The sequence below is a fragment of the Protopterus annectens genome, chromosome 4.part0 (assembly GCF_019279795.1).
Source record: "Protopterus annectens isolate FY-2018-M chromosome 4.part0, PAN1.0, whole genome shotgun sequence".
Classification (NCBI taxonomy): Eukaryota; Metazoa; Chordata; order Ceratodontiformes; family Protopteridae; genus Protopterus; species Protopterus annectens.
In genome coordinates this window covers 1,427,684,141-1,427,709,432 of record NC_056733.1, presented here as the reverse complement: position 1 = coordinate 1,427,709,432, position 25,292 = coordinate 1,427,684,141, and the positions used below count along the sequence as shown (strand labels likewise).

Genomic DNA, 25,292 nt, shown 5'->3' with positions numbered 1-25,292 from the left:
GATGAGATCTTAACATGACCCTAAATAATCATGAGTCTTCTGATTCTAAATAGCAAGCAATTTTCATGCTTGGGCAAGCCACTCAAGTTGCCAGATGTTCCATTAAATGCAGCTATGATGCTGCAGGGGCTTCTTCCAGGGTTGCTGTTCCTGCTGGTTGAGTTACTTGAAGATTTGCTTAACTTTGTCTGCAGACTCTCCGTGATGATATTAAGGCAAAACTCTTGGATTCACCTTTTCACATTATCTTTTATTTGGACACTGCAGCAGAATTTTTCAAAACTCTGCAAAAGAAGGGCAAAGTGATGCTGTTATTTAAAGAGATTTTTTTAACTTCATTGTCTGGGTATCAAAGAAATTACCCTGCCTGCTAAGCCCACTTCCTTTGCCTGCAGGGACCAGAAACCCTCTCAGAAGGGAAGGAGTCAGCCTTGGAAAAATATTTCATGATAAACGTACCACAGAGATTCCAGGTCTGGAAAACCTTTTCAGACAAGTCAGCCTGACTACCTGCTGCCAACAACCTGCTGCCTTCTTTTAGGGATTCCTTTGTCAGAAAGGGTAACCTTATCCTTTCAGCCTGGGAATTCATCACTAAAGAGAAATGGGTTTTATCCATCTTTCAACAAGGTTGCAGGATGTCTTGGAGGGAAACTCCATCCTTGAGGGGCATTCCTCCTCCCTCATTCCAACCAAATGCAACTACTCTCTTCTGTCTTGCTGGGTTTCCTCAACCAGGGCGTCATTGAACTAGTGCCACACCAGCAGTTCGGAAGAGGCTTTTATTAAAAACACTTTCTGGTACCCAGAAAAGAGGTACCTGGGGGACCCATTCTGGATTGATTTCTCCTTATCACATTTCTGAAGGTGCCATTTTTCAAATTTTTATCCCTGCAAAAACCCTCCTTTCTCTTACTTTCTCAAGCTTTTGACATGAGAGATGCATACCTGCACAACCCATTCATCCCACATTTTTTATTTTTTATTTTATTTAACATTTGTTGACTGGGAATGTCCGACTAGGTTCCACAGAGCCTGTTTTCAGCGGAGGCCCGGGGAGAAATGCTCCAGATTTTAGGCATGCAGAACGTTACTCAGATTTTCTGTTACCCTTAAGTTTATCTTCCACTCCCAAAACTCAAAGAATACTTTTGTTTTCTTATCTGGACAACATTCTTATCCAAGCTACCTCTCAGGATTCACTAAGCCTAAACCAAAGTTACACAGTTACACATATGGAAAGACTGGGATTCACCCTCTCAACCTCCAGAAATAATCTGTAAACCCCTCCCAGGACCTAAAACAAATCCTACATTTATTTCCTTATTTAAAACTTTTGCTGCAAAACGTGTGAATGCAAACCTCATACCTTTAGACAAGGATGGCAAAGCTTTTTTTTTTTCTTATAAACAAGAAACATCTCTATTAAACCATCACTTATGACATAGGCAGTCATGTACTTGTATAAATGAAAACCATCCAAGTTGCAAGCGTTTTGCCTCATAAGCCATACTGGCACACTCCCGGATGTAAACAATTATACATTGCTTGTAATTTACCCAATCATTTTCAGTCAAACATTACATAGTTCATTTAAGTCATACCTTCTTTTAAACCCCATTCCTCCCCTATATGTATTGTTTCCTCCGTTCCCATTTTTTTACTATGTAGGTTGGTCGTACCTTTTTTAAAAATCTCAGTTCCAGTTTTCTTTCTGTTTCTGTGTTCACTACTTCTAGTATAGTTGATTTAGATTTTGATTTCCGTTTTCTACTAATTGCTTTTTTTGGCAGCCATCGTAATTAGACATAGCAAGGCTTTTCCATGTCTAGGCAATTCTGATTCTGTTATAGCTTAGAAAAATCATCTCTCACCAATCTGCCCACCCAGCATCTCTGACAGTGCATCTCGCAGGGAATCCTTAAGGTCCATCAACTCGCTGCACTCCCAGAAAATGTTACCAGTTACTTCTTTCTTCCCTAACACACCTCCAATATTTGCTGTATACCTGAGGAAAAATTCTGTGGAGTCTACTTGGGGTATAAATTATCTATGTAAACATTTCCAAGCAAAAATCTTAACTCTTCTAGATTTTATTGCATATTTGGGCGACATATGTGTATCCTCCCATTGTTTCTTTGTGAATTGCTTATCCAATCTCTCTTCCCACTGCTTTCTAACCTCCTCTGATTGATTCTTATGGTTATTATTCATTTTTTATATGCTCTATTAATTATTCCTAACTTAATGGCAGCTTCTGTTCTAGAGTCTACTAAAAACTCTACCAGTGCTGGTCTTTCATTTAGAAACCCACCTGTGTCTTTCTCTTTGCCTATATTATGATGTCAGTCCTTGACAGTAAAGGCAATCTCTAATCTGCAGTCCAAATTAATTCTTAGTGTAGTGTCTTCCCATTCCATCATCTTTCCCTCTCTAGTTATTTGCTTCCAGTGTCTTGACTCCTTTGCCTGTTTTCTCCAATAAATTCCTACCACTTCTTGCCTGTTGCCTATATCACATATAAAATAAGTATATCCTTAATTGCAGTCATCCCTATCGGCAGAATCTCCTTTCTTCATTCCCATGTCTTAATTCTTGGGTTACTTTCTGCTACTTTATAGATATAATGTTTTGCATGATTATTGTTCTTGTCCTTAAAGGCCTGCATCCAAAATCTCAGTCTCTCCTTGTTTCTTGAACTTTCCCCGTTTCATCATCATCCCTTTCCATTTTTGAATTATAGTTTTCTGCTTGTGTTATGCATAAGGATCTTAACTGTATAGCTCTGAAATACTCCTTCAAATCTGGTACTCCCAATCTGCTCTGTTCTGTTGGAAGAATCATTATATCCCACTTGACTTTTGCTGTCTTCCCCTCCCAGATAAAGTTCTTCAGCTCTTTATTAATTGCTATCCACAGCTTCTTATCTGGTCGATAAAAGCTTGCCTGACCCTGGGTATAACACTAATGGGACTAGCAGCATTTTAACTGCTCGTGTCTTACTATCCATGTAACATATCTTACATTTTCTCAGGTTTTATATTGTCTCTTTTTTAGTCTCTTTCCACATATCCTTAGCTGACACACCAGAATAATTTTTAATCCATACTCCTAAATATTTAATTTGATCATGTTCCCATAAATATGGATATTGCTGAACCAAATCATATGTGGGTACATAATTTACCACTATTGCCTTTGTTTTAGCTTCATTTTGTATCCTGAAAAAAATTGGAACTGTCTCAAAATGTTCCACAACACTGTAATGTGTGTCTCTCTGTTTTGTCAGGTATAAAATATCTTCATCTACAAATAGACAGCTTTTCTTGACTACCATATTAATTATATCCTTGAATTTCTGAGTACCTTGTTTTCTTTGCCAGTGGTTCTAAATATAATGCGAATAACAAAGGGGAAAGAGGACACCCCTCCCTGGTTCCTCTGCTCAAGCAGAATTGTCAGAGAGGACCTCATGCACTTTATTTTCGCTTCCAGTCCCTCGTATATCCTCCTAATCTACATTATATTTTCTTCACAAAATGCAAATGTTTCCATTGCCCTGCACGTGAAGTGCCAGTTTACTCTCTCAGATGCTTTCTCTACATCAAGACCTACCAACAACAATGGTATTTTCAACATTCTGCTTCCCTCTGGATCATTAGTGTTCTGTTCATGTTCTCAAATTTTTGCCTCCCTTCCACAAAACCACATTGATGCATATCAATTTTGGCATTCCTTTTGCCATTCTTTTAGCCATTGTTGACACGAACACTTTGTAATCATGGTTTGGATTGAAATGGGCCAGTATGATGCTGGATCTAATGGATCTTTGTCCTTTTTAAGTATTGCAGCTACCACTGCTAAATACCAGGCGGTTGGTAGTTCTCTTAAAATACTGTTAAAACCTTTCAGATCTTTCAGTTTTTTTCCCTCCTAGCTTCCAAACTTCCACAGTAATGCCATCTATTCCTGGAGACTTTCTTGTATATTAGTTTTATTTATATATATCACATTTTTTTTATCTCCTACTCCTATTTTAACCATTTTAATTGAGCCTCATCTACCTCTATCTAACATTGGCATATTTAATTCTTCCATAAACATTTCCATTTGTTTCTTTTCTTGATTTCTGTATTTCTCTGCTTTATACAGGCGTTCATAGAATTTCAAAAATATTTCTAATAACTCTACAGGATCTCTTGTTACCTTCCTTGTTATAGGCTCCCTAAACTTGGCGATAGCCCTTTCTATTTTCTGTTGCCTGAGTTGTGCTACAAGTTTTTGTGCTGTAGTGTTATAAAAACAGTTGCTTAACAGCAATCTTTCTAAACTCGTGTATATTATTGAGGTAGTCCCTTATTTTCTGCTTGGCATTCTGCAGTCGGTCCTCCTCTTCTGTGAGATTCCTATTCTGCTATCCTTTAACATTTGTCGGTCCCATTAAATAAGTCTTGTTACTTAACCATAGCTCCCTTTCTTTGATTTCCACCATTTTTAAAGTAATTTCAATTCTTTTGAATAGCTCCTGAGTCATCTCCACTATCCATTCTTTAAATTCCTCTCCAACAAATAGGTGGGAAAGCGCCAGTGTCTTATTTTTATTTCATTACCCTGTGTTATTTATTTTTTATTTTATTTATTTTAACATTTATTTTAGTTATTACTGGCACATGATCTGAAATAGTTATTGGGTATATATCAAGACCTTGAGTTAAATGCACATGTTCCTGTGAAATGTAAATTCTGTCTAGCCCCGTTTTTATATCTTGGAGGATAATATGCAAATTCAGTCCAAACTTCTGTAACTGAATTCATGTCTTCCATGCCAAGTATTTTCATAAATTTCTTCAAAAATCTACCCTTTGTTATACTTTCCCCTCTGGGCCCCCCAGACTCATCTTCACTGCTGCAAGTCAAATTCCCATCTCCACCTATAAGTAATATTCCTCACTAAAAACTGATTATTTCTCCCTTATTTTTCTTCAGCTCCATTATAGAGTTTTAGGTGGAATACAAATACATGCCAGTGTTATCCTCCTTCCTTGCCAGTAGCTTCCTTAGCACAACATATCTGCGATTAGTATCTTTTTATTCTCTTCTATCACTTTTGGAACTCCTCTTGCAGTTACTATAAATACTCCTGTCTTCCTCTTGTCTCAGATATTCTGGTGACTAACCATCCTGAAAACCTTTCTTTATCAAATTCATGTTCAGTTCTTTTCAAGTGTGTCTTCTGTAACATAGCTGTTTGCACTCTGCGTTTTTTAATTGGTAATGGTCTGTTTTTTTTTATGTTTGAAGACATTACAGAAACCATCTTTTTATTAAAAAAAATTATTATTCCCACTTTTTATGTATAATACCTTTTTAGGTACGGTGGTAGCGTTGTTACCTCAGCAAGAGGTTCTCCCGTTCGATTCTCGGCTTGGCTTGGGAGTGCCTTCTGTGTGGAGTCTGCATGTCCTTCCTGCGGTTGGGTAGTGTTCGAAAGACATGCGTGCACAAATGGGCGTGCCTTTGTTGAAGGTTGGGTGTCGAGCTGGCACCTCGGCGTGTCATAAAAATCTACTGCCAATCATTAGCAGACCGAAGTTCCGCTGTGGCGTCCCCTTACCGGGAAAAGCCGAAAGAGTGACCTTTTTGTTAAATGTCTAGTTCCAGCTTTTTGTGTTACATGCATACACTGGCAAGTTGAATTTTTATATTGTTTCTTGCCATATACATTTGAGCATATGTCACATCTTACAAAACTTTTTGTTTTATTGAAAGCCCTCAAACAATACCCCCCTAAATCCTTTAATTTAATACTATCATGCAAAATTCTATACATCTTCAAATATTGAAGTTTGACCCTCCTAATAGGAAAAAATGTCCCAAACTGGCAGCCACATTCTCAGACTTGAGTTAACCTAAAAGAAAAGATGACCTTCTGTTCTGATGTTGCAGTATTTATAACAGTAGGGAGTTGCTGCTTGCAATGCCACCGTACGGCCAGTATACCAAACAAAGTCTTAGTCCAGGAGGGTACATGTGACTTCGGTTACCAGGGCCATAAACTGACAGGTGTAAAAGTGACGTCCGCACGTACCCTCATCAGAATTTTTCTGCCGCAGTGATCACTGGATGCCAGTTGCAGTAACGCATCGCATTTCTTCAGACCACTGCATTCAAGTTCATTAAACATCAGACAACCATTTTGGACCATTACAGATAAGTGCCCGGTGGGATTTTCTTACTTATTTTGCTTACAGTTAGACTTGCATGTCCACTAGGAAAGGGAAGTGTGCTTGTGGGAGACAAATTCCTCAAGAACACACGTGTTTTTTTTTTTTGTCTAGGCGAGGCACACGACCATACATCCTGTTCAAGCTGTAAGTCGTTCGTCCCCAAGATTCTACACAGCTGATTAGCAGCTTTGAATCTTTATCTTGAGAACCAGAGACTCAGATGCTTGGCGTTAGGCATGGAGGGAGGAGTAGGCCCTTCTGGCGAGCTGCCTTGGAAGAAGGCGAAAAAATCTAGACCTGAATCCCAGGCTGCGTCTCAGGCATCCAATCAGGCTCTAGAGACAATTGAAGACCTGGAGTCCGTTCAGACAAGTTTCCAAAGCAGGCCTGGGAACCTTAATGGAAGCCGGTGTGCAGGATACTGAAGGTACGTCTGCTGAGGTAATTCAGCCATCAGAGTCTGATGGCAGAGGGGGGACCGCAGTTCATGTTCTTGGAAGCCCCTGCTCCTCCCATTCATGCTAGGCCAATGTGCGCTTCGCTTCTGACTGCTCCTACAACTCCCTTGAAAAGGAAACGGAAATCCAAGCACTCTGAATCACCGCAGATGCCTGGCTGGGAATATTTCTCTCGGTCTGTTTAAGGCCTTTCAGACATTACAATCCCAACAACTTCCCCCTACTCTCACTCCTCAACTAGTCCATGTGGCTGAGGAAGATTATTCATCTTCTGAAGAGTCCTTCTCCTATGAAACACAAATTGAATTCCCCAAGGAATTCATTACTCCAGAAGAGGAGGACTGTGTTTCTCCTGAATCCCCAGGAGAAGAATTTAGCTTTGGGGATACTATCTCCCTCATGAGGGTACATTTTAAGTGGCAGGCCTCTGTGGTTTCAGAATCCAAGAAAATGTATTTTGACCTTTTGCAAATGGAACAGCCATCTCACTCAGCTGTGCCTTCCATACTGCCTGCTTTTCAGGATGCCTTCCTAGCTGCTTCACAGTCTCCTGACTCCCAGCCCCCAACAGCTAAATGACCTGATCGATTTTACAGGGTCCCCCAAGACGCACAGTTCCTTTACAAGAACCCTCCTGCAGACCCAGCTGTTGTAGCTGTTTCTGCAGATAAGACATCCAGACAACTACCTTCTACTTCTCTTTATCCAAACGATAGACAGTGAATTTATGGATAGGACAGGTAAAAAGGTATATACCTCCTCCACTCTGACCATTAGGGCCCTGAACTACCAAACCCACATGGCAAGGTATGTACTTGACACCATTTCAAAAGCCTCCACCCTTCTCTGTCTGAGGTACAGGATTCCCCTATCAGAGCACAACTAAATTCACTTCTCTCCACAGAATCCCAAGTGACCAGGCACTCTATTAAGTGCAGCTATGATGCTGTGGAAGCTGCATCCAAAGCTGCTGCTCAGTGCTTCGACGTTACTCCTGGGGACTGCTAAAACCCCTCCCCATGGATGTTCAAACTAAACTTCTGGATGTACCCTTGGACAATAAGGCCCTTTTCAGACCAGCTTCTGCTGAGTTTCTCAAATCCTTTCAAAAGAAGGGTAAAGAGTTACAGAACCTCAACACCTTCTGGTGTCCCCTATTCCTAGATATCATAGGAATTATCCCATGAAACCCTCCTTTAAAAGGCAATTCTTCCATTCAGCACCACAATCTAAGGGTCATAGACAGCCGAGAAAGACTTCTACTCCCAGATTTCCCTCCAGAATATCTACCACACCCTTTCGGAGCCAGCCTGACCAATCCAGGCCTCCTCTACTGTGACTCACTTTTTCTGCATCCAGCAACACCCTTATCCCTTTGACTCATCCTCTCTCTTCCCTCCTGGCAGAGATTAACATCAGAACAGTGGGTCCTCTCCATCATCCAGAGAGGATATTACATGACTTGGTGGATGCTCCCACCTTTCCAGGGGATTCCTCAATCACCAAAAAAACAGATCCACCTGTCGCCCCCCCCCCCCCAATCATTCAGCAACTTCTAAGTCAAGGCAGCATACGACTGGTGCCCACCCTCAAAGGAACACAGGCTTTTATTCAAGAATTTTCCTGGTACCAAGGAAAGAGGGTCCTTGGAGACCTATCCTGGATCTATCCTTTCTCAACCTCTTCCTCCACGTACCCAGTTTCAAAATGATCACCTTACCTCTACTCTTGCCTCTAGTCCCCTCCCAGGCATTCATGGTAACCCTAGATCTCAAGGATTGCGTACCTGCACATCCCCATTCAACCAGATTAAGGGAAATTCCTCAGATTTTCAGTAGGCTTCTGTCATTTTCAATTCTCTGCATTGCCTTTTGGTCTTTCCATTGCCCCAAGAGTGTTTACAAAGTGTCTAGTCTCCTTCATTGCCCATTGCAGGACCCAGGGTATACAGATAGATCCATACCTAGACGATCTACTCATCCTGCATCAAGACCAACAATGACTACTCCTTCATCTACAACAGGTGTCAAACGCCCTCTCTCTTCTGGGATTCATGATAAATATAGATAAATCTCACCTGATTCCCTCACAGGGCATAATTTTCCTGGGATGCAGACTCCGCACAGACTACATGATGGCCTTCATCCCAGACCAAAGGATTCAGGAACTGTGTTCTTCAGTCAGATCCTTACCCAAACCACCCTGACAGCTCGGGAATTTCTGAGATTTAGGCCACTTGGCATCCCTTATACCCATGCTGCCTTTGGCAAGATTCCACATGTGAAAAATTCAATGGGTGTTAAAAAAAAAAAAAAAAAAAAAAAAAAAACTATGGACTCCCCACTTCCACTGCTCCTGTGCCTAGAAAAGGAGATCGCTGGTGGATTGCTGCAATGCAGTCCAACCTGGGGACCCACCTTCAGATCCCAGCACCACTACAACAGCTGTCCACAGATGCATTACATCTGGGCTGGGGTGCAGTGTTAACAAACAAATCAACAGCAACTCACAGTACAAGGAAAATGGTCAACTCTTAAGGGTAAAAGACAACATCAACATCAAGGAAATGAGAGCCCTGCTGTTAGCTCTTCTAACATACAAGCCCTCTATCCTGTCAGAACCCCAAAAGTAATCACAGACCATGACTGCCCTGTGGTACATACAGGCAAGGGGGGACCAGGTCCTACCCACTATGCAGCCTGGCCATCCAGATTTGGAATCTAGCCGATTCCCTCTGGGTCCCCTTATTAGCCATGTGTATCCCCTCAGAACAAAATGTTATGGTAGACGCACACTGCATAACCTCAGCCCCCTCTCACAAGTGGATGCTTCAGAGAGGTTTTCCTAGACTTGATACACAGATGGGGTATTCCACAAGCAGATCTATTTGCCTCCCCAGTCAACAGGCAGATGCCCAACTTCTGCACAAGGGACCCACATCCACAAGCTTGGAAAGTGGTTGCCTTCTCCTTTTTATGGGGGGGGGGTTCCTGTATGCTTCTCCCCCTCCCCCCCTTCACTCTAATCCAGAAAGACGTCGTAAAAATTTAGAAGGACAAACCAAAAATCCTACTGGTGACTCTCTTTTGGCCAAGACAGCATTGGTTTCCCCTCCTCTTTTCTCTAGCCAAGGGCAATCACCACAGGTTACCCCACCGTCTAGTCCTACTCACAAAGAACAAGGGGTCCCTGCTACACCCACAGGTAAACAACCTAAAACTGACCTTATGGGTGATAGAATTCTGATCCCTTACAGACACCTTTATTCAGAGGACATACTCCGTGTTCTGCAGGAGGCTAGAAAACCTAACACTAGGAGAAACTATGTAGCGAAGTGTCTCAGATTCTCCAATTGGTGTCATAGGAACAACCAGGACCACCTTACTACCCCCATTCCAAGTGTCCAATCCTACTTGTGTGAGCTTCTCCAAACAGGACTAACATATTCTTCTATCAAAAGTCCATTTGTCTGCCATTTCTGCCTGTCTGCCCATTTTACCACCTCTGGCATCCAGACTGGAAGTCAGACTCTTTCTAAAGGGAGTCCTCCACATCAAACCCTCATGGAAACCTATACCTCCTCCGTGGGACCTAAACTTTGTATTAGAAAAGGTAACCTTGCCCCCCCCCCCCTTGAACCAGCACATTCTGTTTCTTTGAAACTTTGCACTTTGAAAACACTCCTACTAGTTGCCCTCACCTCCGCCAGGAGGGTTTCAGAGATCCAAGCCCTGTTGGCCACATCTCCCTACCTTGTTTTCCACAAGGACAGAGTGGCCCTCAGGACTAACCCTTCATTCATGCCCAAGGTATTCAATGAACTCTCGTTGAATCAATCCGTTAACCTACCAGTTTTTATCCTCATCCACAAAATGTCTCAGAAAATACCCCACATTCCCTGGATGTACACAGACAAATTCAATACTACTAAGACAAAACCAAAGATATCAGAAAGTCGAATCATTTATTTCCTTCCACCCCAGAGCCCTAGGGAAAGCTGTATCTAAGCACTCCATTGCCTCTTGGATCTCTTAAGTCCATTTCCTTCTACTACTCCACCCTGGGAAATCCTTACAGGGCAATATTAAACCTCATTCTACCAAAGCAGCTGCTTCCTCTACTACATTTTTCAAAGGCATAGACTCTTCTATTTTAGAAGCAGCTGCTTTGGACCTTAGTGCACACTTTCACCAAACACTCCAAGCTGGACACAGCGTCCCGTGCTTGAACAAGATTTGCCAAGACTATCCTACAAGGTTTCCTTGACCACAGGAACACTTTCTCTGCCCAGGTTCATACTTAAAGCTCCCGTACTCTCCCTACTGTTATTAATACTGCAACACCAGAATAGAAGGGCATAGAATAGTTTTGTAAGAACTTGGCATAACCTTAGATATCCTTCTCGTCTATGTTGCAGTATTCAGTCCCACCCACCTACCCCCCCTGTCTCTTTCCAACTACTATCCCAGGTATCTTCTGAGGGTGCATTGTCATCATCCCCCCAGTCTCTATCTACACAGCCATCCTACTGCCCTGGGACCGGCCTACATGCAAGTCTAAGGGTCTCAGATTAGGACCCTCCTGGTCAAACCTCGCAGGCAATACTGTATGCGGAATGCAATTCTGATGAGGGTACGTGCAAACTACGGTTTATGGCCCTGGTAACCGATGTCACACGTACCCTCCTGCACTAAGACTTTGGTATACTGGCTGGACAGTGGCACTGCAAGCAGCAACTCCCTACAGTTATGAATACTGCAACATAGAAGAGAAGGACATCTAAGGTTATGGTAAGCTCTTACACAACTATTCTTTATCCATGTTAATGTGCATGGTGCAGCCTGTGCTAAGTGTTGACTGGTTTTGTCTCGTCTCTATACCTCTCTCAGCTGGGGAAAACCCCTGAATGCTTTCAGAGAATTTGGTCTCCTAGCTAGTTTTGTTCTTTTTTTTTTCCTCAGCCAGTCACTCTCCAGCAGACTGTAACCAAATTTCTTGATCAGATTGCCTCCATGGAGACATGAGAACCAGACAGACATTTTCTCATTATCAAGATTGTCTCCATGGAGGCATGAGAACCAGTCAGTCAGTTTCTCTGTCAGATTGTTTCCATAGAAACATGAGGACCAGATATAGAATTGCTATTAAGCATATATTCATCTGCTAGAAAAAAGCCTCATAATATTCAGTATTCTTCATTTACTTGCGTTCTCTTAAGACTTGTTACTAAATCAATCTAAGGTCCTGTATCTAGTCATTCTCCCATGCAAGAATGAGAAAAAGCAGATTAATTTTTCTTTTGTCATGCTCTTTTAACCAGGCTTTTTTTTTTTTTTTTTTTTTACATTGCAGTGCCTATATTTCTTAAAACTGAACCAAAAGAAAGAGAGTGGAGAAAGAAAAGGGGGAAAAAAACAGCAGTACCTATTTACAATCCCAGTAAGAATAAATGAGAAAACTTTACAGCATGCAAAGAAAACACCACAAAACTAGTAGTATTAAGAAAAAAAAAAGTTTTCTTTACTCACTTAACTTTCTCCCCTCTCTTTCCCTTCCCAAAGCACTTTTTTTCCTGAACATTAATGACATGAAGTAGGGCATATAGTTTAGAGTCCCCCACAAGTCCAATACATTCTGAAAAAGTCCAATATTTCCAGATTTTGTTGTTCTGTCATATTTCAATATTTCAGAAATATAGTTATTGTGTTGCAATGCCACATTAAATTACTGGTTTTATTACTGTTCATCTCCATCTCCCATATACTGTTTGCTTCATTTCCAGCATACACTCAGTTTTTCTAGTCAGCTCTTTTGTAGTCCCTTCCTTCTCTCCAACATTTTCCATTGAAACAGTAGAAAATGTTTCACAGGTACAGTCTATCTGGTTTTGATTAGCAGAACAACAAGAAGCAGAATCTTAGATATCTATTCCTGAGGATTGTAGCCCCCCAAACATCTCCAACGCCCAGGTGAGAACTGCCCTCACTAAGGCAAAAAACACAGCATTCATGGGACCGGATGGTGTCCCCGGCTGTGTGCTTCATGAACTCAACGAGGAATTAAACCCACAGTTAGGACAGCTGTTTAATCTTAGCCTCACCTCAGGATACGTACCCAAGGAGTGGCGCACGGCGACTGTGGTCCCACTTCATAAGGGCGGTGCCTCCACAGACCCTGGAAATTACCGCCCCATTAGCTTGACAAGCCTTATCTGCAAAGCCATGGAGAGGATCATAATGGAACTCATAAATAAAGACATAGGGAACTTGCAGACTTTGGATCCAACCCAGTTTGGCTTTGTCAAAGGCAGATCCTGCCTCTTAAACTTGGTTGACTTTTTCGAGACAGTCACCAAGGCCATTGATGAGGGAAAGGCAGTCCATACAGCCTACCTCGACCTGGCAAAGGCCTTCACACAATACCCCACTCAGGTATCATCGAAAAACTCATCAGCTTGAATGTAAACCCATACATCACAAGATGGGTTGCAAACTGGCTAAGTGACAGAACCCACAGGGTCAGAGTTGCTGGAGCCATGTCAGACTCAAAGCCTGTCACAAGTGGTGTCCCACAGGGCTCAGTCCTGGGTCCACTCTTGTTCGGCATCTACTTTTCAGAAGTACAAGCAAACACAGGAGGGTTATGGCTGACAAAGTTTGCAGATGACTGCAAACTGGGCGCTATAGTCGAAAACACATCTGACACAGATATCCTCCAGAAGGGCCTCACAGAAATGGATAACTGGTGCCAGAGCCATGGCCTGAAGTTAAACGCCAAAAATGCATAGTCATACCCTTCGGGAAAAACAAGGTTACCCCTAGCTACCATATAGGTGGCAATCCACTGAGCACAGAAAAAGTCATCAGGGATCTGGGGACCCAAGTTGACAGTAGCCTTCGCTTGACACTCATGTTGCTAAAGTAGTTAGGAAAACCTTCTATATCGCCCACCTGATCATGAAGGGATTCACATCTAGATCAAGGGAGGTCATCGCCCCTGTACTCATCACTCATTAGACCTATGATTGAGTACAATGCCCGCTTGGAATGTATCTGACCAGACACCTGCTGCAGCTTGAAAGGCCCCAAAAGTTCCTCACCAAAAGGATAAAGGGTCTCAAAATATGTCTTATGCTGCCCGACTGAAAGAACTCCAGCTCTATTCAGTCTCATACCGCTTGCTCAGAGGTGACCTGTGCCTGACATATAAGGCCATGTCAAACCCAGATTTGATGAATATGCTTCACCTCAAAAAATCTAGATCCCTCAGAACCACAAGGGCGGGAGACTTAAACCTTGACACGGTTATAAATAGAACGTGCTGGAGGGACAGATTCATCAGCCAGAGACACCCTATGCTGTGGAACAAAATCCCGGTACATGTGAGGCAGAGCACCTCGCTGGCCTTGTTCAAGAGGAATCTTGACCAATGGATGGGAGATCGCAGATATACCCCAGGGATTACTTCAGTGTCACTGCTTGACAGAGGCACAGAAAAATGATAGGCATAGTTTTTATTCAAACTAAAGGGGTGGCGAAAGCCACATAACTATGGGCTAGGCTTATAAATGCCCTTGGGCAGATAGCCTAGTATGAACCTAATCTCCTATTTCACGGCTCACTTTTTATTGGGCAAACCTTTGTACTTTTTCCTTAGCATATACTTCAAAAAATGTTTTTTTTCCCTGCGGGGAAGAATATGTTGAAGACAGCTGGGTACAGCAGTTTGAATCTCACACCTGGTCTCAACATTCCCTGAATAGTGGAATTAATTTACTCCTCCGTGCAATGAGTAATCATTCTCCACAAACACACTGCAGTTTCCCACTTTTAGTATTTTGTCCTCCTGCCACAGTTTTGTCAGAATCAACTCCTGCTGATAGGATTGTATCTTTGTTATTAAAGGACTAGGTTGCTTTCTTTTAGCCAGGTTTGAGGCATACACATGATGTCTTTTCAGCTAACACCTCCTGCGATGGAGTACCAGTCCAGTTGCTTATTTGTGCCTTCATAAAATTAATGCAGTCTGTTCCTTTCAGCTCCCCTGTTATAGCTGAAAATATCAGGTTTTCCCTACGTGTTCTGTCCTCTAATTCTGTTATTTTTCGAAACATCTCTTCCTGAGCAGTCTCATATTCAGCCAGATTTTTCTTCATTTCAGCCTGTGATTTTTGCAGCTTTATCACCTCATCTGAATATCTGTTTAAAGCTTCTATTTTTTTCCAGTCTTTTGTTATGGATGTATTCCATTAGTGTTTTGTTTATTTCGAACAGGTATGTGTGCAGTTGAGTTATCTTCCTGTAGATTACTGGAAGTTATGTCTTGGAGGTTGCATTGCTTTTTGCTGAAGAGGTGCAGAGCTTTCCTCAGTCAGTATTTCATCACTTTTGTAGCTGATTTTTTTCCAGGTGCTGTGTATTTGTTTGTTTTTTTCCTTGGCATCTAGGTCGTATGCTTACTAGCCAGTTACTGAAATTTAGACATAAACACAAGTCTACTGGCCTTCTGTGTTGAGTTTCTGTTTTCACCCTGGGAAAGTTTAAGATAAGCTTTTACTCAATGTGCAGCCATCCTGGAAGTCAGGATAGCAAAGCTTTTGATAGATTTGGGAAGAAAGTGTATTCTTCTGCTCCTTCAACATTTAGAATTCTGAACTGCGAGGGTCAAAGTTTGAAATTTTTGCTGGCTGGCTTCCTTTGAGCATATGAGGAGCCTAACTGTGAACCTTCCTTTTAAGAGGTTAATTCAGGTGGTGACCTAAGTTTTCCAGCCCTCCTTTGCTAAGTTAAATAAAAACGTTCTAATTCAGGACTCTCTTTAAAAAGCAATGACAAGAACGCTCTTCAAAGAAAAGAAAAGCCTCCCAGAACCAAAGACGGTCCAAAAAGTTAGAATGACTATTTGTTTCTTCAGGCATTTGTCCACACCGTCAATGTATGCCTCAGTCTAGGCTTTCATCTTTCCTAGTGGCATCAGATTATCTCTGACAGTTGGGTACAGATCAGTCATCCAGCAGGGTGCTGATGGTAGTAGAATTCTCCTCCTTCAAGGCATTCCTCCTCATCCTGTGTACCAAATATCCTTATTTCTTCCAGTTTTGGATCATACGTTGTCTCAGGGAATCATAGAATTAATGCCTCCAGATCAGATCGACAAGTGTTTTTATTCAAGGATCTTTCTGGTGCAAGAGAGAAAGTGAACATGGAGACCAGTTGTAGACCTTTTCTTTCTCAATCTCTGTATTAGGGCCCTAAAGTTCAAAATGCCATCCTCCGCACCTTTTTACCTCTCATTCACCCCCCCCACACACACACACACGCTTCATGGTGACATTAATCTTAAAAGGTGCTTGCCATCATTTTCCTGTTGGCAAGGAATTCAGATAAGATTTTCTGTATCTGGCTCATATGATCAGTTCTGTCTTTCCCTTTGTTTTTTCTTCTGCACCAAGTGGTTTACAATGTCTCTAATTCCAGTAGTTGCTTACTGCAGATTTCATGAAATGCGTACCTTTCCATGTTTGGATGATTGTCTTGTATATGATGACTCTCTTTCCAGGTTAGATTCTGAAATGTGTTAAACTCCTTAGTCTTGGAGTTTCTACTGACCTTGAAAAAAATTCTTATGTTTCTCAGAATATTTTTTCTGTGATGCCTTCTGGATAATTTCTGAGGAAGGGCTGTTCCTCTTCAGGATAAAATAGAGCTGTACTGAGGAAACGTTCTGACCTTTTTTCAGACAGTCTTGGACATCTGCCAAGGAATTACTTTTGATTCTGGGTATCTTGGTCTCTGTCATGATTCCCTTGACCAGACTTCATATGAGAGAAATTTAGAGGTTCCTGAGGTCAATATAGTCTCAGCATCTACACCCTTTATCTTTTCAAATTCCGATGATAGGGTTTCATACATCGGAGTTACTGTGGTGTGTCGGCCACTTCTCCAAGTCCCAGTCTCCTCTTCTCCCTTCTGCCTCTTTTACAGCCTATCACAATAGATGCTTCAGACTTTGCTTGGGAGACCGTATCCATCTGGAAAGGTTGGGGCAAGGGTGAAAAGCCTTGAAAGTTGGACTGTAGATTAAGCCTTCTGTGGCAGAAGACTCAAGTTTTACTATTGCAACAGTGAACATTTTTGAACATCTACAGTTATGCTAAGTTCCTAACACAACTGTACTTGTTCACGTGACTGTGGGTAGTGTGGACCGTACATTGTAGGTCTGAATTCCCTGTCACGCACAATTATTCTAAATTCCTGAATTTTATATCGGATACCATTGTCAGATATGACATGTCTGTGCATCTCATCATAAGGCTATATGTTTCAGTTTAGTAATCACAGTTGTAATTGTTTCAGTCGGATTATTTCACAGAAGTTGGAGTAAGTCACTTAACATCTCTTATTCTGGATTTATATGAATTGCATTGCAGAATGGTACAGATCTGTATTCTTTTAGTAGAGTTAGTATTACTGGTCACGTTAGATCTTCTGTTCTTTTTGCATACACTGTTCCCAGATTTGAGTCATGTATTCCATCAGCAGTTTTTCTCAGTTGAATTGTAGTCATTTTTTTCCATAATTGAACGTTAGGTGCTGATGCTGTTACTTCAGGACACAAGTAAGTTAAGATAGAATTTCTTTCCTTACTGGTAATTTTTGTTCAGGCCAATTGCTCTGCAAGAACTGGGATTTGCAGCCAAGTAGCGGCATCTTCTGAAACAAACATCTTGAATGTTATCACTGTGCAACCGCACAGCTCTCATCTGTAAGCCCCAGTCATATCCTTAAGTAACTATTTTTAAGTAATTGCCAGTACATCTGTGAAATTCTTTTGCTTATTTTTTTCATTGACAACTGCAATCTTACCAAGTCATATTTGGTGCCGCCTCCAATAGTTCATACATGTCTGGTAATTGCTCTGCATATCTGCTTTTGAATATTTCTTTACCTGGCATGTATTTCTCTTCCATTCTGTACTTTTATAGAATTCATTATCTCCTCTGTAGTCTTATAGGTACATTGTGTAAAGGTTTTCTGAATTAAGCTTTGAAGAGGTTTGAGGTCTGTTTCTACCTGAACATCAAAATATCTGTGCAGTTTTTCTCCCTTCCATGCAGTTTTGTTAATGGCTCCTTTTCTGACCATATATCTTTTGTGGGTATGCATATACATATACCTTTGACCCATAGGCTGCTGATCTCTTGACTTGAAGGAGCATGGCACCTATACCTTTCTATCTATTAACTTATAGCTTTTGGCTTTTTATGCAATGGTATTTTAATATTGGTGCATCTGTATCAAACTTCTTGAGCATTTAAAAGCTCTCTGTGTTCACGGCTTAGCAACTTTCTTAGCAGCAGCATAGTTATTTTAAATATGTTAAGTTACAAACTTTGAAGATAGCATCATTCCTAAAAGCTTCTATAGTGGTTGCTTGTCTTACGGCTTCAGCATGTGTCAAATTGGTCTGACTTTACTGCATCAAGCTGCAGTCCTCCTGGCACTAATAGGTAACCCATTTGATCAGGCTTGTCACTCTTATTTTACATTTGCTCTTACTTAATTTGAAATTATACCATCTTAATCTGTCCGACACATTTGTCAAGAGTGTGTTTTGTTTTTCATTTTTTGTTGTCTGATTCCACACTCCAAGCATAAGTTATGATGGGATGTTGTCAGTCTCACCTTTATTCTCACTTGTGGGTTGGATCCCACTTGTTGGCCGAGACGGATCCGACACATCAGATTTTTATTTAACAAAAAATGTTCAATAAAAGTCGGATGTGTTGGATTCGTCTCAGCCAATATTTCAGCTCAAGGTCTTCCACAAAGCTCGTGGACTCCATTCTTTACCGATAATTCCTTCCCCTGGTTACCTCTGATCTTGTTTGCCGAGCAGCGAAGAGGTCAGTTATAGCTCTTGGCGAAGTACAACTTCTCATTATTATTTTTCAACATAGCTGCTTATTTTTCTTATATTTAACTTAATTCTAACATTTAATTTAACTTCTTTACCCACTTTCTCTAATTTAAACGGATGTACAAAACTGGGGGACGTTTTAGGAACATCTGTTTTAGGGGACGTTATTCACCTTTCTGGTAATCCTTTTCCTCAAGTTCGTGAAAATATATATACACTAAAAATTTTGAATTCCTTTTGTGTAATATTTGTTTTCTTTGTGTGATTGCGAGTTAACTCCTTTTAAATTAGAGGGCTTAAGTTTCCCAAGTGTGAGAGTGGTTGTTCAATTTTTCCTTTCTCTCTTTTACTTCTATCATGTCCCAAAAACAGGAAGGCAAGCTTTTAGGCTTTAAGAAGTGTGAAAAGTGCAGCAAAAAATGCCCCTTAGCGATTCATACACCTTGTGTGTGTATTGTCTAGGGGCTTTACACCTGCAAGAGTCTTGTTCCATTTGTCACAACTTTAATCAGCGGGCTTTAATGGAATGCAAAAATAAATTGATTTTGAAAGGCCTTTTGAAAACTCCTTTCTCTGAGGCTGTATCCACCGATATGTCAGACAAGCCAACTAAGAGACCTTTATTGGAGGCGAGATTCTCATCTGAGCCGAAGGCTCTGAAATTGACTGATCCAAAGGATGTATTGGAACAGACACTTTCTCCTGGCTCCAGCACTTCCTCAGAGCAGGAATCTCCATTAGCACTGACTACTACTTACACTCATAGATACAGGAGCCGATCTCCTTCTGTGGAGAAGATCTCTTTCAGGCTTCCTTCTCCAGTTTTTGCTACTTCAAGATCACCTACTGTATCCACTAGGTCTACTAGGAGTTTGTCAGATGAAGACATGGGTAGGGTGGTGAAGAGACTTTTAAAGACCCCTGCTTTTGCCAGAATTCTTGTGGATCCAAGCTGAAAGAAATCTGTTCAGACAGAAACACCTCTCCTGCTATAGTTCCTCCTCCAATCCATCCTCCTGCTTTGGAGCTGGAAGATTCTGACATCCAGGTTGTGTCTGTGTGTGGTCCGGGACCAATAACTTCCCCCAGTTCCAACATCTGCTCCGAGTGTCTCTGTGCCTTCAGAGCAGGAGACCTCATGGAGCCAACTCTTCTTTATTGTGTTGTTGGAGACCTTATCTTTTTGGATTCGACTCTGTGTGCCTCAAGCACGGGTGAGTTCTGCTCCAAACTCTGCTTCGGAGCTGCTGTCTTCTGCTCTGGAAGGACCTTTGGCTCCAACTTGCTTGTCGGATCCAGGGCCCGCTTTGGTGAGGGGAGGGTCTGCCTTCGAAGTAATGAGGGCTTTGACTACTTCACAATGTGGTGCACAGTCTTTTTCAGTTCTTCCTCCCCCTTCAGAAGAGGTGTATGTCTTCTCATAGGCCATCTCCACAGGTCTGCAGAGATGCTAGGCCTCAGGGTGTACTGCAGGGTGCTACTCCCTCTTCTGAAATCTCTCCAGAGTACCACACTGAAGAGGTTCCTCGGAAGAGGACATGTAACAGGAAGCATCTGGGCTCCCTGGAAGAGTCTATCACATCAGATACTGACCTTGAGGCAGAAGCGTCCCCACGATCACCTCCTAAAGATGTCTCCTTTGGCGACATCCTATAATTATTGAAACAGAGAGATGATTGGCAGTCCTCCCCCACTTCGGCTGAGGAGTCAGTCTTCCTGAAGCCCTTTGTGTCATGCCCATCAGCTTCTTGGGTTACTCCTCCTTTCGATGAGTTTATCGAGCTTATCTCATGAAAAGCTTGGGAGATGCCAGACGCCATAGACCCTACTCTTAGGAGGCCAAATAAATACATTACTACCCCCAAGCGAAAGAAAGAAGGTGTAGGAGTCGATGCTATGGTCATGGCGGCAGCCACTAGAAAGGAACTCTCTGAGACTATTACCTCTATCCAGCCTCCTAATACAGACTCCAGGACTATGGCTAGATATGGGAGGCACGTCTTCGCATCAGCGACCTTTGCCTTATGGTCTCTGAATTACCTAAGTCATTTCACAAAACATCAGTGGAACCTGTTTAACGAATTATTAGACTCCCTTCAAGGATCTGTAGCTGATGCAGCGGCAGAGAAAAGTCACTGCTCAGCTCGCTACCTTGAATTCAGTTGTCAACTCATCCATGAGACTAATTTTTTTATGCAGCGGGTGGAACAAGTAGGGCAGCAGGCTCAGGTGTCTCTCTCAGGAGACAGGCCTGGATGCATCTTCGCAATTTTGTGGAGCCCTTCAATCTATCTTCATTAATACCCCTTTCGACAGCTCATCACTATTTGGGCCAGAAGTGAAGGAAACTCTCACCAGGTGTGAACAAGAGGGTAAGACCTTGTCTGCCATTGGAGTACGTTTTTCAGCTCCTACCAGACCCTTTCCCAAAGGTCAAAAAGGTAGTGGGAAAATGTGGTTCAGAAAATCTGACAGGTCTTATCAGGACACACAAGGTGAAAGTTCCCCCAGAGGCAGAGGGGGGAACAATAATGGGAGATGCCGCTCTCCCAACCAGGTTGGGTCTGCAAAACCAAGGCTCCAGGGATTCTTTCTTTGGGAGAATTTCCAGCGATCCTGAAGGAGTGCCCGATTGCTCCCCTCTGGAGCCAGTTGGGCAACGATTGTCCTTGCACCAAGAAACCTGGCTAAAGATAAATGGCAAATTGGGTGCAGGACATAATATCCAGAGGACATCATTCCCTTATCCCTTCCTATCCCCAAAAACAAACTAGTTCCAGATGTTCCACCCAGTCAGAAGGAACAGGCAGCTATATAAATTTAAGAGTTGCTGAGGAAGAGAGTTATCCAAGAAGTCCCTGCAGACCAGAGAGGATCCAGAACTTGCTCAAGATTCTTTTTAGTTCCAGAAAGAATAGGAGACTGGAGACCCATTCTGGATCTCAGCAATCTGAACAAATCAATAAAGAAGACCAAGTTCCAGATGGTGACACTGCAGTCTATGCTTCCATTCCTGGAAAAAGACAATTGGATGTGCTCTATAGACCTCCAAGACGCATACTACCATATTCAAATGGACAGTCCAGGAGGTTCTTGCACTTCCAGCTAGGAGCCAGTCACTTGCAGTTTTGAGCTGTGCCCTTTGGTCTCTCTACAGCCCCCAGAGTGTGCACCAACTGTATGGCAGTAGTAGCGGCTCACCTAAGATGCAACAAAATCTGCGTGTTTCCATACGTGGACTGGCTCATAACCGCCCCGACCAGACCACTCCGTCAGCGATTGTCCTTCAGCTGTATTCCTTCTCTGGGCATTGCCATAAATTCTGAGAAATCTGTGCTAGAGCCATAGAAAACGTTGCTGTTCATAGGAGCATAGATACACTACCACTCAGATAGCAAGTCTTTCACAAGACAGAGTACATGACCTCTGTCATCTGGTCAAAATTCTCATGAAGTCCAAAGCCACTGCAGAATTAGTTCTCTAGGTCTTAGGGAAAATGGCTGCTTCCATCATACTGATTCCTCTAGCCCGCCTCCACATGAGGGTGCACCATTGGATTGCTGTTTGCTCACTGGTCAATCTTGGAACTTCCAGTGTCTCACAAGATTGTAATAAACAAGACCTTCAAGAAAGATCTCCAGTGGTGGATCCACTCACAGTCCGTACTTCAAGGCCTTCTCTTTATTTCTGCACAGTCTGCAGCCACGGTGACCACGGACGGTTCCCAGATGGGGGGGGGGGGGTGGCATTTTCTCAGGAAGACCGTTCAAAGCATCTGGCAAGATCACGAGGCTCACCTGCATATAAGTGTCTTAGAGATGACAGCGGTGCTTTTAGTGTTGCAAGCATTCCAAGACTTTCTTCCTATAGGAACAATTGCAATCCAGAGTGACATGTCTGTAGTTTGATACATCAATAAAGAAGGGGGAACCAGATTGTACCTGCTTTGTCGAGAAGCTATCAGGGTCTGGCATTGGGTGATACCTCCATCCGCTTCCTAATAGCAATGCACATCCTGGGGGAAATCCAATTTAATTGTGGACAAATTGAGCAGAGCCATTCTATGGCCGCACAAGTGGTCCCTCAATCAGAAAGTAGCGGAAGTGATATTCTGCAAATGGGGCCAGCCTTGCTGCGATCTTTCTGCATTGCCCAGCATTGCCAAATGCAGCAACTACTTCACCCTGATCCCTCCAATGGGGAAGTCACCAAGTGGTGCACTTGTTCATGATTGGCCCCCCCTGGGACTTCTTTATGCCTTTCCCCTGATTCCTGTAATTCCAAAGCTCCTACAGAAGGCGATTTTGTTGGAGACTACCATTATCCTACTTGCCCCCTACTGGCCTCATCACATCTGGTTTCCCTTTTTTCAACCTCCTCTCCGGGGTGAACACTAGATTTTGGACCCAGTCCCAGACCTTCTGACATCCGTGAGGGATTGTTCATCCCAACCAAGACAGCCTAAAATTGGCAGCTTGACTGCTCCAGTTCCCCTAATTGCCAGGTTTCCATCCCTCTCCTCTCCAGTTAAGCATATAATTTTATCATCCCATTAAAAAAATCTACTCAAACTGTATAAAAGCAAATGGAAAAAGTTTGTTCTATGGGCAAACGGTAAAAACATAGATTCCTTTACAGTGCCATTTCATTCTGTCCTTCACTTTTTGTCAGAGATCTTCAGTGATGGAGCCAGCTGCAGCTTCAGTGAAAGTTCAACTAGCTGCAATCTCTAATTTTCATATAGGAGAAAATGATTGCCTTGTGTCACATAGACTCTGCAAAGTCTTTTTGAAGGGCACTGTCGTGCTAAGGCCTCCCTTTAAACATCTAATGCCTTCATGGGACCTAAACTTTCATCTTGTCCAATATTACATTTTCTCCATTTGAGCCCTCAGCCACATGTGATATGAAGTATGTCTCATGGAAAACTCTGTTGGTGGCAGTTACATCTGCCAGAACAGTATCTGAGTTGCAAGCTTTGTCCATAAAACCGTCCTATTTAATCTTTCACAAAGATAGGGTGTCGTTGCACACCAATCCATCCTTTCTACTGAAGGTGGTTACCGAAAATACCCTGAACCAGTCCATTGACCTACCAGTTTTCTTTCCCAACTTTCAAATTAAAGAAGAGTATTCTTTGCACCTCCTAGATGTTCATAGGGAATTAGGTTTTTAATTTACACAAAACTTCAGAATTCAGGAAATCAGACCAACTTTTTGTCTCATATTCTGATACAAGGAAAGGTTATCCAGTTTCAAAAGTCACATTATCCAGATGGCTTTCATCATGCATATCCCGTATTTACAATTCTAAAAACAAATCCCTTCCAAATGGTGCTAAAGCTCATTCTACTCCATCTCTGACCACATCTGCTGCTTTCCAGGCAAGACTATCATCGGATAATATCTGTGCAGCTGCTACTTGGGCAAGTACTCTCACTTATTACTCATTACATAGTAGATTTGGCTTCCAGGAGTAGAGCATCTTTTGGTTCTGTGGTTCTGAGAAATATTCCTTGAGCCACCCAAGAGTTCAGTTGCTTGGGATGCGATCCCACAAGTTATGTTCTTACCATAACTTTCCATGTGTGTTGTCCATCTCATCCTTCATTATCACAACCCTCCCTCCTCCCCCTGCTTAAACTCCTGAAAGACTAGTTAATAAAATAGGATTACAGCAGGGCAATATAGCCTCAAAGAATATTCTCCTTCAGTGTGGGAGCAAGTATATACATATTTCTATGCATCTACAAGTTGTCACCATGTAACCCTTTATGTACTGGTTGAGGCAAACAAGATCTGAGGTAACCAGTGGAAGGCATATGGGTAAAGAATGGAGCCCACGAGATTTGCTGAGGACCTCAAACTGGAATATTGGCCGAGACAGATCCGACACATCAGATCCGATCCACAAGTGATGACAAAGGACAAGATGGACAGCACACATGGAACATTATGGTAAGAACCTAACTTCTTTTTTTACAACACCTCTAAAACCTGCACTTGCTTGTGCAGTCGGGTGAGCATTGCTGGTTCTAATGAAATGCCAAATGGCAGTAATCTGTGCCTTCATAACCATGCAGAATTGCAAGGAATGTGCTCCTGTCTTTTTGTATCAATGATGCATGCTTTAGAGCTTTTTTTGTAGCTGTATTTGCCAGCACCTGTGATTTGCATCCAGTACTGAAAATACTTTTGTAAGTGGGATTGTTGAGACCACCATTTCAACTGTAAGGAATGTGTAATGCTGTCTTTTAATCCATTTGTTTTTGTTTTGCCTCAAGTTTGAAGTGATTTTTTTTCTTGCTTTGAGTGAAATCTGGACGTAAAACCAGTCAACCTGCCATCATAAACTAAAAATTGCATCACTCATTGTAGCTTCACTGATAGAATGCTACTTGGAAGTGGAAGACATAATGGTAAGGAGGATGTGGGACATCCCATGTGTCGATGAGACAAACTAGAAGGGCAGTGCAACAAAGTCACTTGACTTGGGGGGGGGGGGGGGGCGTCCAGAGTCTACTACTTGGGAGAAAGACTAGAAATGGTGTGGGAACTGCGGTGACAGGCTTTAGAACACAGGGGCGTCATCAGAATTAGTGACAGACTCATGGCAGTCAAACTCCAGTGTAAGGGTAAGGCACTGTTCATGATCTCAGCCTATGCCCCACAGTAGTGTTGTTATAGT

At 42.3% G+C, this 25,292-nt stretch overlaps 1 protein-coding gene across 1 annotated transcript in view; it reads left to right on the top strand.

Annotated features, from left to right (window-relative positions):
- The window catches only part of AFF4 (AF4/FMR2 family member 4), a 2,373,445-nt gene that overhangs the window by 741,759 nt on the left and 1,606,394 nt on the right, over positions 1–25,292 (top strand). Inside the window, exon 7 of the mRNA XM_044069901.1 lies at positions 15,736–15,754. Coding sequence (XP_043925836.1) covers positions 15,736–15,754 — 19 coding nt within the window. The remainder of the gene's footprint in view (positions 1–15,735; positions 15,755–25,292) is intronic.